The sequence below is a fragment of the Neodiprion virginianus genome, chromosome 2, assembly GCF_021901495.1.
Source record: "Neodiprion virginianus isolate iyNeoVirg1 chromosome 2, iyNeoVirg1.1, whole genome shotgun sequence".
NCBI lineage: Eukaryota > Metazoa > Arthropoda > Insecta > Hymenoptera > Diprionidae > Neodiprion > Neodiprion virginianus.
In genome coordinates this window covers 3,601,856-3,612,530 of record NC_060878.1, presented here as the reverse complement: position 1 = coordinate 3,612,530, position 10,675 = coordinate 3,601,856, and the positions used below count along the sequence as shown (strand labels likewise).

The following is a 10,675-nucleotide window of genomic DNA, read 5'->3' as shown; positions in this document are numbered from 1 at the left end:
ATGTAACAATTATTTTTCTTCATTTCTCACAAGGTATTCCCCCGCATTTCAAACTCCGCATCACCTCGAAACAATATTTAAATATGGATCGAAGATATTAACTATTAAATATATATATATATATATGTATATATTTATATATATTATTAAATATTAAAATATTAATACTTACTCTCCTGATACGAGAACGATAAATCAAGGTTCCCTGACGCGTCACAAAAATATTCAGATCTGTCCTTTCTAATCGGTTTATTATAATACTATACACACAATACATGATACACAGAACTCACAGCACGAGGAAAGAATTAATCAATCACAGCTCGAAAGCGCGTTTCAACGACCCGAAAAATTCTTCTCTGCAGTTATTTTACACGATACGTACACGTATCCGCTATACGTCTGTCGAAGTTTACAAATCTACGTCTGTATACATTCACCTGTAAGTTGTAACGAAAAAAGGTATAACCTTGATAATCTCTCCGTACGATAAGCTGGACAAATTTTAAATTTTTCTAGTTACTGTAACAAATGAAATTTTTCTCAGTGCAGATTTGTATTTGTATCTAGGTATCACGTATATTGTAACGTGTAAGTGTAATTGTAAGAAATGATACCTCTGATCGAATAGATTGTAATAATGTACAAATATATGTCCACATCATGAATATTCATTCGCTTCCGCGGATTGTTCCGTCACCAGTATAATACGTATAAATAATACGACGCTCACCGTGACGTCATATAATAAAGCTGTGCTCGGTATTGTAACGGTTACAATTATCGTGCGGCTGGAAGTTATATGCGCGAAAAGAGAGAGAGAGGAAAAAAAATACCCCAGACCCGATAATTATCGTGAGAGGTTTAGATTGGAAAGTAAAACTTGGGGGAGGAGGGAGGGAGGGAGGGAGGGAGGGATACAATGGACATTTTTTTATACATTAACTTGAGTAAATTGTGTCTCTTTGTTGCGATAAAACGAATAAATGAATTTGACGAATGAACAGAGAAAATAAAATAAAAAGAAAAAAAAGTTCATCGATAAGCGAATCGAATATCGCCAGATATATTTTTTCTTCTTTTCTTTTTCATACTTTTAACTTTGTTCGTCGTTCGAATCTTTCATTCCACCTTCGTTCCCTCCCCCCCCCCCTGCCGACATTTTTGTGTGTGTGTGTGTGTTTCTTTTTTTTTTACCATTTTTTCTCCATTATTTCTGTATTTTTGTTGTTTTTTCTCAATAGTTTTACGACTGGCAATGCGGGATTCGTTTATAACTATAATAACGCGTGTCCTTGAATTAAACCGAATCAAGGAACAAAATATCGTGAATGGATTATTGGCTCCTGCACAGATAATCCGTCTAATTGTTGTAGCGACCTAGAATTCGCAATCTCTGTGAAGATACGGTTTTTTTTCTTCTCTCTCTCTCTCTCTCTCTTTCTCTCTGGCTCTCTTGAGCCAGGATGGAACGTGACAAAGCAAAGAAAAGCAGAACAAAGATGTCACAATTTTGAGTAAAAGGGGTTACCCAGTTTCATTACGTCTCATCTTCTTCGCTCGTGATGTTTGTTCAATGATTTGAAAGAAAATCGTTAACTTTCTGTTCCAATAGACGATGATAATGTCTAAGCCTAACCCCGCGCCACGTACGAACTAGTTTTGGAAGTCGGGCATGTTTGCTCAGTAATGAAACACATGCAGGATAGTTAAATGGAACGCATGGTTAGTTAAGTTTAGTTTGGTTTAGTTTAGTTTGGTTTCTTCGTCGTTTCTTTTCCCCGTTTTAAAATCCCTCGGGCTTGAACGTAGGTCATTACCTATACATTATTAGAATATAAAATTTATGTCGATATTTGAAGGACGGTATCGGAATTTGAGACCTTGCGTCACGATAACCAACCGCGATCGAAAAAAAAAAACAAAAAAGAACAAGACATAATAACTATTATTTATTAATAAAGCGATCTTTTCATCTTCCTAACTCACGTGATATTTCGTTTACGATAATTATGATAATGATGATAATAACGGGAGTTTTAATTGTTACCTTTGAAACATTAATTGCTATAGTACCTACGGTCAGAGGAAATTAGAAGGTTGGTGGTGCTGCAGTAGAGAGTTTCGATCCACCTCTCTCGAGTCGTGGAAGCGCGTGATACTCTCTTAAAGACGAATCCACCGGGACCGTCCCGGTCAAAAGTTAGGGAAAAGAGCAAAAACCGTTTGAATAATACCCGGAAATGGTGAGGCAACATCCTTACTGTTGCGATACGGAATTTCAACGAATATGAAGAAACTCGAACAACGTAAGCAAAGATATCAACAACAATTCGAAGAGGTGGGAGGGGAGGGATGAAATTCCGATAAGTCAAAGTTACGAAAGTGCGAGAATGAGAAAATTGAAAAATCTGAAACATCGAAATTCCGAATGATCGAAGATTTTCAGTTCCGTAAATATCTGGCTCGGTGAAATTTCACCATTTTGATCTTTCTTTGTTTTTGATTAAGGTGCAGAATCCTGGTCATTCTGATTTTTGGTTTTTATCTCATTTTTTACACCCACTCGTTGCGTATGTATACTATGCGATCCGAGTATATTTTAATTTTCGGAATTTTACTCCATCGAAACTTTATTTTTCAGAATTTCTCTACATCGTAACTTTGAGCCGTCGGGTTTCCAACCGTTCGAAACTTTTTTGCTTCGTAAAAGAATGAAGCGTTTCCGGAAGTTGAATCCCGCCCGAATTTAAAAAAAGAAATTCCAATTAAAACATTCAAAATAATCAAACTCTGACGTTTCCTATCCAATTCGAATGTTCCTCGGCTCATCTAACTCGAAAAAAAATTTCCTGAAAATCATTTCAAAAATCCAGCATTACGGTTTGTCTCTGATTTCGTTTATCGTTCGAGCTTTTTTCAAACTATTTTATACGTTTCCTCCCAATTTTTGACTAGGACAGTCCAACCGATTCATTCTTAATTGTGCCGTACGAGAAGGGAAGCACGTTTTACGTGAGTATATCAGCGTATAATACACGCGTGCACGTCGTACGTGCAGACGGACAAGCTTCTGGCTGAAAACGGCGTATAATCGAGCCTGTGTTTCTGTTTCTCACGAGTTAGGCCGGCAGTCACGCGCGCGTGCCCCAACTTCTTGTGTAACGCAAAATATCCAGGTGGCGGATATTCGCGTCTATAACGTACTGTCTTCGAAATATTCAAGACTCGTGCGTTTCAACCGCCGAGGTACTTTCTTCCGTAAATTACGAAAACTCAACTTTGAACTACACAATAATACTTTCTTCTCAACACGTGGGCCAAAGTTCTGCTGCTGCACCAGGTTTTACGAATTCGAAAGGGGAGACATTTAACAACTAGGTTAAATAGCCACGGTCCGTTAGAAAACGCGAATGATACATAATTTATTGCCCGGTATAGAGAAGGAAATCAAAAAATGAATAAATAACGTCAGAGATTTATTAATTCGTTTAAAACGGTCAAATTTACCTGCATATAACTTTGTTTGCGTATATTTTCTAGAAAGTTGATTACGGTATCTCGATAATCAATCGCTCGCCAATCGCGATGGCATTTTTGTACCGTAATACGAAGTTACTGTTTACCCAAACGATGTGAAAAGCGGGCAAAGAGCTCACGTCTCCGTATGACAAACAACTGTAAATTGTTGCGTGGGGCGTATGCCGGAAATACTTTAAACGACTGCTTAAAGAGTAAAAGTATATACGAAGGCGAGGGGAGTTTCACTTTTTCTTCCATCAAGAGGTCTTGCGTCGATGTTGTTTTACTGACGAGTATGTAAGAATTTTCCGTCCGTTCGTGATCTGTCTGCCACAATCTAAAAAACGAACTTCGCAAGGATATTTACACGACTTAACGTAATCTTGTGCAATATCTCGTGACCGACTCCGCTGCTGTAGTAACCACGATATCACGATATATGCCTGCGTAATTTCAACGAGCGAGAAACGTGAAAGCTGGTTTTTAAATTTGAATGCCGAATCGATCCTCGATAATATCGAAGGCGTGACCGGCGATGCTCGGCTGTCGCGGTTAAAGCGCGGGAGGAATGTTGCAGGTTTACCAACTTCGCATATTTATCCCCAGATTCAGCGGTTTTCAATTGTTGCAAGTCGCGATTCTACGATAGAATCCGAATGTATGGCTTAGAATTCTTAAAAACAAACTTTGAGGAGTCATCGGGTTTATCTAGCCAATGATCCTACGCTTGTGCTAACAAAAATGCCAACCTTTGCAGATTTTCCAACGATTCAGTTGGGAAACTGTTCCGTTGATTCACTTCAATGTTTCAGATTTTCCAGGCATGCAGCGTGATGGATTATGGCACGAATTACAATGAAGAACTCACCTGGTAAATTGAAATTCTGATCTCCACGTTGAAATCTCCCCTCCTTCTTCTTCTTTTTCTTCTTATTCGCCGCATGCCTGATTCTTTTCTGTCAATTCACACAGTCACTGCACAGCACTGAGCACATTCTAAGTTCGACGTTCTCGATTTCACGCTCATTTTCAACACGGTGAGCAGGGTCTTTATCAATTGCGAGGTTGGCGGCGGTTTCTGTTTATTTGTTAGTACCAAAAACTTCCGCTCGACGTGTGAGGCAGCACAACCTGCGCGGGGTGATCAGGTATTATAAATATTACCTTGGAGGTGAAGGGAGCTGCATTGAACTTGATTAATATATTTATAGGTATATTATTTATCGAAACATCAGATTAAAATACGAAGATGAATTTCATCGCTAGGCAGTGCGTAAAGGTGATAAAAAACGAAATAACAAATCAAACTCACGTGTGCGGCCTCGGAAGAACGTTGTCTTACAAAAGTGCCTACTCGCTGGATAACCTCTATCCGAAAAGCAGCCTAAAGCTTTACACGCCCGATTTTGTGAGTAATTTGTGTTGATATTTCTCTGTTTCGTTTAATTTTTCCAATAGCAATCACTTCGAAATACTCGCATGGCCGCTTTTACATGCCGGTTAAAAACATAACCTGAACTAGCACATCATATTTGATATTTCAAGGCACCCGAAGACCCGAATGTGAAATTCAACGGGTTCATACCGATGGATCAACTCCAGATATCCTACAGTAGAAGCAGCGGACCTGGAGGGCAGAACGTAAATCGAGTAAACACCAAAGTTGACCTGAGATTCAACGTCAAGAATGCTCAATGGTTGAACGACGAGTTGAAGCCAAAGTTGTTAGAAAAGGTGAGTTAAGAATACCGAAGCCTGGAACAGGAGCACGACGATACCATTTCCGCAAAGTTTTATGACCACCTTTTTTACAAACCTTTATTTTCCAGTATAGCACGAAAATAAGCAAGGAAGGAGACCTGATTATTAAATCGGACGTGACTAGATCGCAGCAGCTAAACCTAGCCGACGCTTTAGAGAAGCTGAGAACCATGATCAGAGAAGTCGCTAAACCTCCGCCTCAAATTACAGAAGAAACAGAGGAGAAGTTGCGAAAAAGACACCTCAAGGCAGCCAGAGAACGCCTGATAACTAAGAGAATGCGATCAGACATAAAGAGGAGCAGACAAAATTCGGATTCCGATTTTTAAATTCTTCAATGTCTTCGGTTTTACACCGTAAACTATTCGTCAATTGAACAGTAAAAATTGATTTTCCCTTAACAATAAACTCTGGCTTGCACAAAATCTACTGTGAAATTAGATCCAGAGCCAATTGCGGTGTATTTAGTGCTAAGCCTGTTATCGTAAGTGTAAATCAATCGTGTTGATCAATAAAGCTGAAGAAAAGTAGTTTTAACCTGAACGCATTCGCTAAACCGAACCTAGCAGCCGGCGCGACACTTACTCAATAACTTTATTCCGGATCAGTGTTTATATTCATCACAAATTCCGATAGGCACGCCACTGCTCGGCTGAAATTTTTGTTTTTGTCAAAACCTGAATCTACACGACTGCCGGATTGACTTACCAACAGAGGCTCGAGTCTCCGAAGTCGGTAATTCAGCAACACATCGACCGCACTGGGTTCCAGATTCCGTCTTTATCGGCAAGAGTGACCGCCTAGAAACGAAGCGTATAGTGCTATTTGCGTCAGAAACGGTATTTCATACCGAAAAATAAACTCAATACGTCGCGAAGAAAATGACAAAATTTTCAAGACAAAATACGTATGCTGCGAAGCCACTGAGGACCCGATCGAATCACTCACAGATCGAACATGTTGAATCATGAATACGCAATCAAAAATCGCCGTGGACTGCGAATCAGTCACGCAATCAACGCACAATACGAGCCCACATAACGTGTGTACGAAACGTTGCCGAGCAACCGCGGCGAGTCTCTAAACGTAAACATTGGACGTTCTGTCGTTCAGTCCGGCTTCCCGAGGTTCACAGAGTTATAAACACGGAGAAATGTCGTTCCGGGATATGCGGAGTAAGTACGAAACCTTATTGAACCTGAACAGTGAAATGAAGGACAAAAATAACGCACAGATACGCATACCTCTAACTTGTTTGTCCATTTTCAACGAAACTTCCGTCCTCAGATTTCACCGAGATGATGCGAGTTCTCGGTTACCCGAGGCTGATTTCTCTAACGAACTTTCGGGTGCCGAATTTCCCCCTCGTCGCCGAAATACTCGTCTGGCTTGTCAAGAGGTTTGATCCCGACGCGGATATTCCAAGTGAACACAACGCGGAGCAAGAACGCGTGGCACTTGTTCGAAGAACAGCTGAGTTTATGGTGGGAGGATTTGAATTTTTTGGGATTATTGCGCAAAGGACCCGTGAAATCCTTATGGAAGATGGCTCGCGGTAAAATTGGCTAGATTTTCAGTATGTAGTATAGTACATATCCTCCCGGTCAAAAGTTTTCATAGCCATAAGTTCCAAGAATCAGTAGTTTCCGAGAGTTCGTGGATGGAATCAATCACAGCTTTCGGCCTATTTTTTTAGAATCAACTATGCAGTTTTTTGACGATTTATTTTATCTCAAGTCCCCTTGAAGCTTTATGATTCATCAAAATCACGAAATCGATAGATATCAAAAAATCTTAACACCCCTCTTCCGATGCCTGTATCTCGGAAACTACTGATTTTTGAGACTCGTGTTCATAAGAACTTTTGACTCGAAGGATATGTACTATAATTTATTGAAAATCCAGCCAATTTGAACGGGAGCCAATTTTCATAAGGATTCTGCAGGGTCCTTTGCGGGAAAAAGTTGCATTCTTCTACTTTTACGCTCTTATTTGCTTGTTGCAGGCGGTGAAGGCAAACGTGAAACTGAACACGAAGAAGCTCTACCAAGCTGATGGATACGCGGTGAAGGAGTTACTGAAGATGACGACACTGCTGTACGACGCCCAAAATCGTAGCACGGAAAAGGCGATCCTGATGGGGGATAGCATGGAGATAAGCGGGGCTAACTTCGACATCTCGAACAGGATAAGCGAGCTAAAAACTACGAGACAGCTGGCTAGTCAGCTGACGATAAACGGGGCGACGCTGTTCGACCTCCTGGGGCGGGAAGTCGAGCTGCGGGAGGCGAGGAACAGCAAAATTTCGCGGCAGTTCGACACTTCGGAGATCGAAGTGGCGATGAAACACGTGATAGAGAGCATAGGACAGGAGATAACTGACACGAGGAAGCAGATCGAGAACATAAAGGACACCGAGCAGACTCTGGATGCGAAGATCGAACGGCGGCGAACGGAGCTCAGCCGGAACGAGAAGCGTCTTCAAACCCTGAGGAAAGTGCGCCCCGCCTTTATGGAGGAGTTTGAGAAACTCGAGGTCGAGCTTAAGGCCCTCTACGAGGATTACCTCCAGAAGTTTCGCTACCTCGCTTACCTCGAACACCTCCACGAAGACGCCGCCAAGGCCGAGCAGGAGAGGTTCGAACGAAGGCAAGTATCCCCGTGAATTTATTCCTCTAGTCCGAGACCGAATTTTATTTTCACCTTCAAATTGTACGCAGGCAAGCCGCGACGAAGAAACAGCTCGAACAACTTAGAGGGGAAGACGTTACGCTGGAGGGACTCCTCGACGGAAGTGACTCGATATTCAATTCGAACCAGGAAACGATCGGCCACAATTTGGCGGACGCCGAGAAGCAGCTTCAGGAACGAATCGGCCAGGGGGTGCGGATCAAGACCGGTAAGAATTGGCCGGAAGCGACGGAGAACCATCTGTATGATTTCAAGTCCGAATCACTCTTGACTGAACTGCAAACCAGTAGGTCCCCCCTTTCGCACTGACAACTTCTCAACGTCCCTCCCAGTGAACGATGAACATATTGAAATATTAAAATTCATGAAAACAGATTCGTTTTCAAGTTTGTCAATTCGAGGTTTAGAAGAAATTGCCGATTACATGAAACGAGAACTTCCTTCGACTTCTTTCGATTAGAATTGTAAAGCAATTTCAATCCGATCCAATCTGTAACCATACACAATTCCATCCTATTCGATTCGTTTTTTTACAAATTCTAATTGACCCAGAATATTCCCTGTCAATTTATCACAATTCAAGAATATAAAAAAACAAATAAAAAAAAAAAATGATATGGCAAAACCGATTTTCGCATAATGCAAAATTATCGCCGATTTCTTGTCTATAAAATGTTGCGGATCAGCAGAGCGAATTTGTTTCAATAAGTATTGCAATATTTCTTCGCTTACTGGGCTCTTATCGCAAAACATCTTCCATTATTATCGCTTCTAACTCTTTTCAATCTCCCGATTTTGTTCAGGCATGGACGGCGGATCATCCCGAGGAAACGCTCAAGCGTTGCAGCGTCGCGTTTACGGAAGCATGTCAGGACGACAGCGCGCGGGAGTTGGAACGGCCCTGGATTTGAACGATAGCGTCGGCTCGTTGGACAGCGACAGCGATCTCTTCATCGACGGAGACTTGGAAGACGACGACGACCTCCTGAACTCGGAGGGGGACCTTGAGCTGGGAGTATTGCACCCGAAAAGCAAACAGGAAAAGAGATCGGTCAGCAAGATAGATCATTCGGACGAAGATTTTTGAGCGAAGAATGATTAAACGAGATTAATTCTTTCGGTAGTATCGACGCGGATGGGATGTTTACTCGATACGGTTGAAATCTGACCGAAAATCCGGGTGGGTAATTGAAACTAGTTTTTACGCTATTTCCTACAATGCGAGGCTTAATTGGATTGTAAGTACTTTTTGCTCGCCGTTTCGTTTCTTCCTCATTTCTTTTTAATTCGACTTGTTTTCCTTGTCACGATATACAGTTGTTATTCGGTGTACGGATCGGGGATTCCTGTCATCACTCGCAACGTCAGTCAAGGCTGAATTGGAGTTTTTTGAATCGCGGGAAATACGCATAACACAAACCGCGAGCATTCTCTGAACTCGAATCTGATTCATCGATCTTAATTAGCTGCAAAACGCGATTCGCAACGCCGTGAGTGATTCGCGCTTTCGCAATTATATGCTCGATAATGATGATAACGCCGAGTGGAGACTTCCGTTTCAGATATATTTTGTATAAGGATATATACCTATATGTATATACACACCTAATTCTGTTTTTGTCACACGGAGATTGAATCCAAGTGAAAAAAGTTTCGGGACCAATTGATCCAGCGATATTTCAGATCGAAGATTCTGGTGTTTTTTCCTTCCTCATATCTGAGCAGATACCAAGGGATAACAACCGAACTGAATTTAAAAATATTGGATCTAAATAATTAGGACTTATCGTAATATACTGATTTATTTTTCGATATAAGTATCCTTTGGCATTGACGCTATCGCGAAAATACGTACCTAGTTGGTAGAATACAATGTTACGTATGTGTTTTATTGTTACACGCATAATTCGTACTCGTGTCGGCATTGTGTGCGTAAACTTGTGTACCTATGACGTGTAAGTTATACGCGAAACGGATTAACGTTACTTTCGATAAAGAAAAATGAAAAATTTTTTATTCGTAGATTCGACTTATACGTTGTATTGTGTAATAATAATATACAAATCTATATATATACACCTGCCTAGATGCACATATATACATGTAATATTGATTATTATGTAATTAGGTACTTTTATATATATATTCTATAATATATGTATACATAGTATTGTGGTAAGACTAAAATCACACAAAAATAAATTGTACAAGTTTAAAGATGTATTATATATATACAACCGGGTGTCTTAAGAACTAGAAAAACAAGATCCCGAGTTATTATTATTATCATTATTATTATATTACATACAATATAATAATAATAATTATATCGTTATCGGAATTTTTTCATTCACCTAAACATTTGTCATCACTTTTTCTTAAACAACAATCATTGGTAACATAAGGCAAACCTCGAAATGTGTGCCTGGAAGGGAAGAAAATTTTTTAACCAATCACTAACAAATATTATCCATAATAATAAATATTATTCATTTGAAAGTTGAATAATTAGGAAAAAACAGCTCACATTTATCGTTACTATTAACTACTTAATGATGTACTTTTTTCAATTTTCCATGTTATGTAGATATGCGTCCGTGTTGCTTACCTCGTATTGGCTTTACTTATAAACATGTAATAATTTACATTCGTCTATTTGTTTTTTCATTTATGCGAAGAAAAAAATTGTCCCACCTATTAG

The 10,675-nt window shown here is 40.1% G+C and overlaps 2 protein-coding genes across 4 annotated transcripts; both read left to right on the top strand.

Annotated features, from left to right (window-relative positions):
- Positions 1-4,674: 4,674 nt before the first annotated feature.
- LOC124299202 (peptidyl-tRNA hydrolase ICT1, mitochondrial) lies at positions 4,675-5,820 on the top strand. Its single transcript, XM_046752218.1, has 3 exons — positions 4,675-4,930; positions 5,068-5,256; positions 5,352-5,820. Exons 1-3 carry the CDS (start codon positions 4,772-4,774, stop codon positions 5,610-5,612), a joined length of 609 nt encoding a protein of 202 aa, XP_046608174.1. The 5' UTR covers positions 4,675-4,771; the 3' UTR covers positions 5,613-5,820.
- Positions 5,821-5,944: 124 nt separating this feature from the next.
- LOC124299200 (clusterin-associated protein 1) lies at positions 5,945-10,648 on the top strand. Of its 3 annotated transcripts, XR_006906957.1 has the most exons (6): positions 5,945-6,458; positions 6,571-6,767; positions 7,289-7,932; positions 8,004-8,260; positions 8,778-9,154; positions 9,292-10,648. XR_006906957.1 is itself a non-coding variant. In XM_046752216.1 (5 exons), the coding sequence occupies exons 1-5, from the start codon at positions 6,437-6,439 to the stop codon at positions 9,059-9,061; spliced, it is 1,326 nt and encodes a 441-aa protein (XP_046608172.1). In that variant the 5' UTR covers positions 5,945-6,436; the 3' UTR covers positions 9,062-10,648. The 3 variants fall into 3 exon arrangements, 2 of the variants coding, with proteins under 2 accessions (XP_046608172.1, XP_046608171.1); XM_046752216.1 differs by having other exon boundaries at positions 8,004-8,182; positions 8,778-10,648; XM_046752215.1 differs by having other exon boundaries at positions 8,778-10,648.
- The last annotated feature ends 27 nt before the right edge of the window (positions 10,649-10,675 follow it).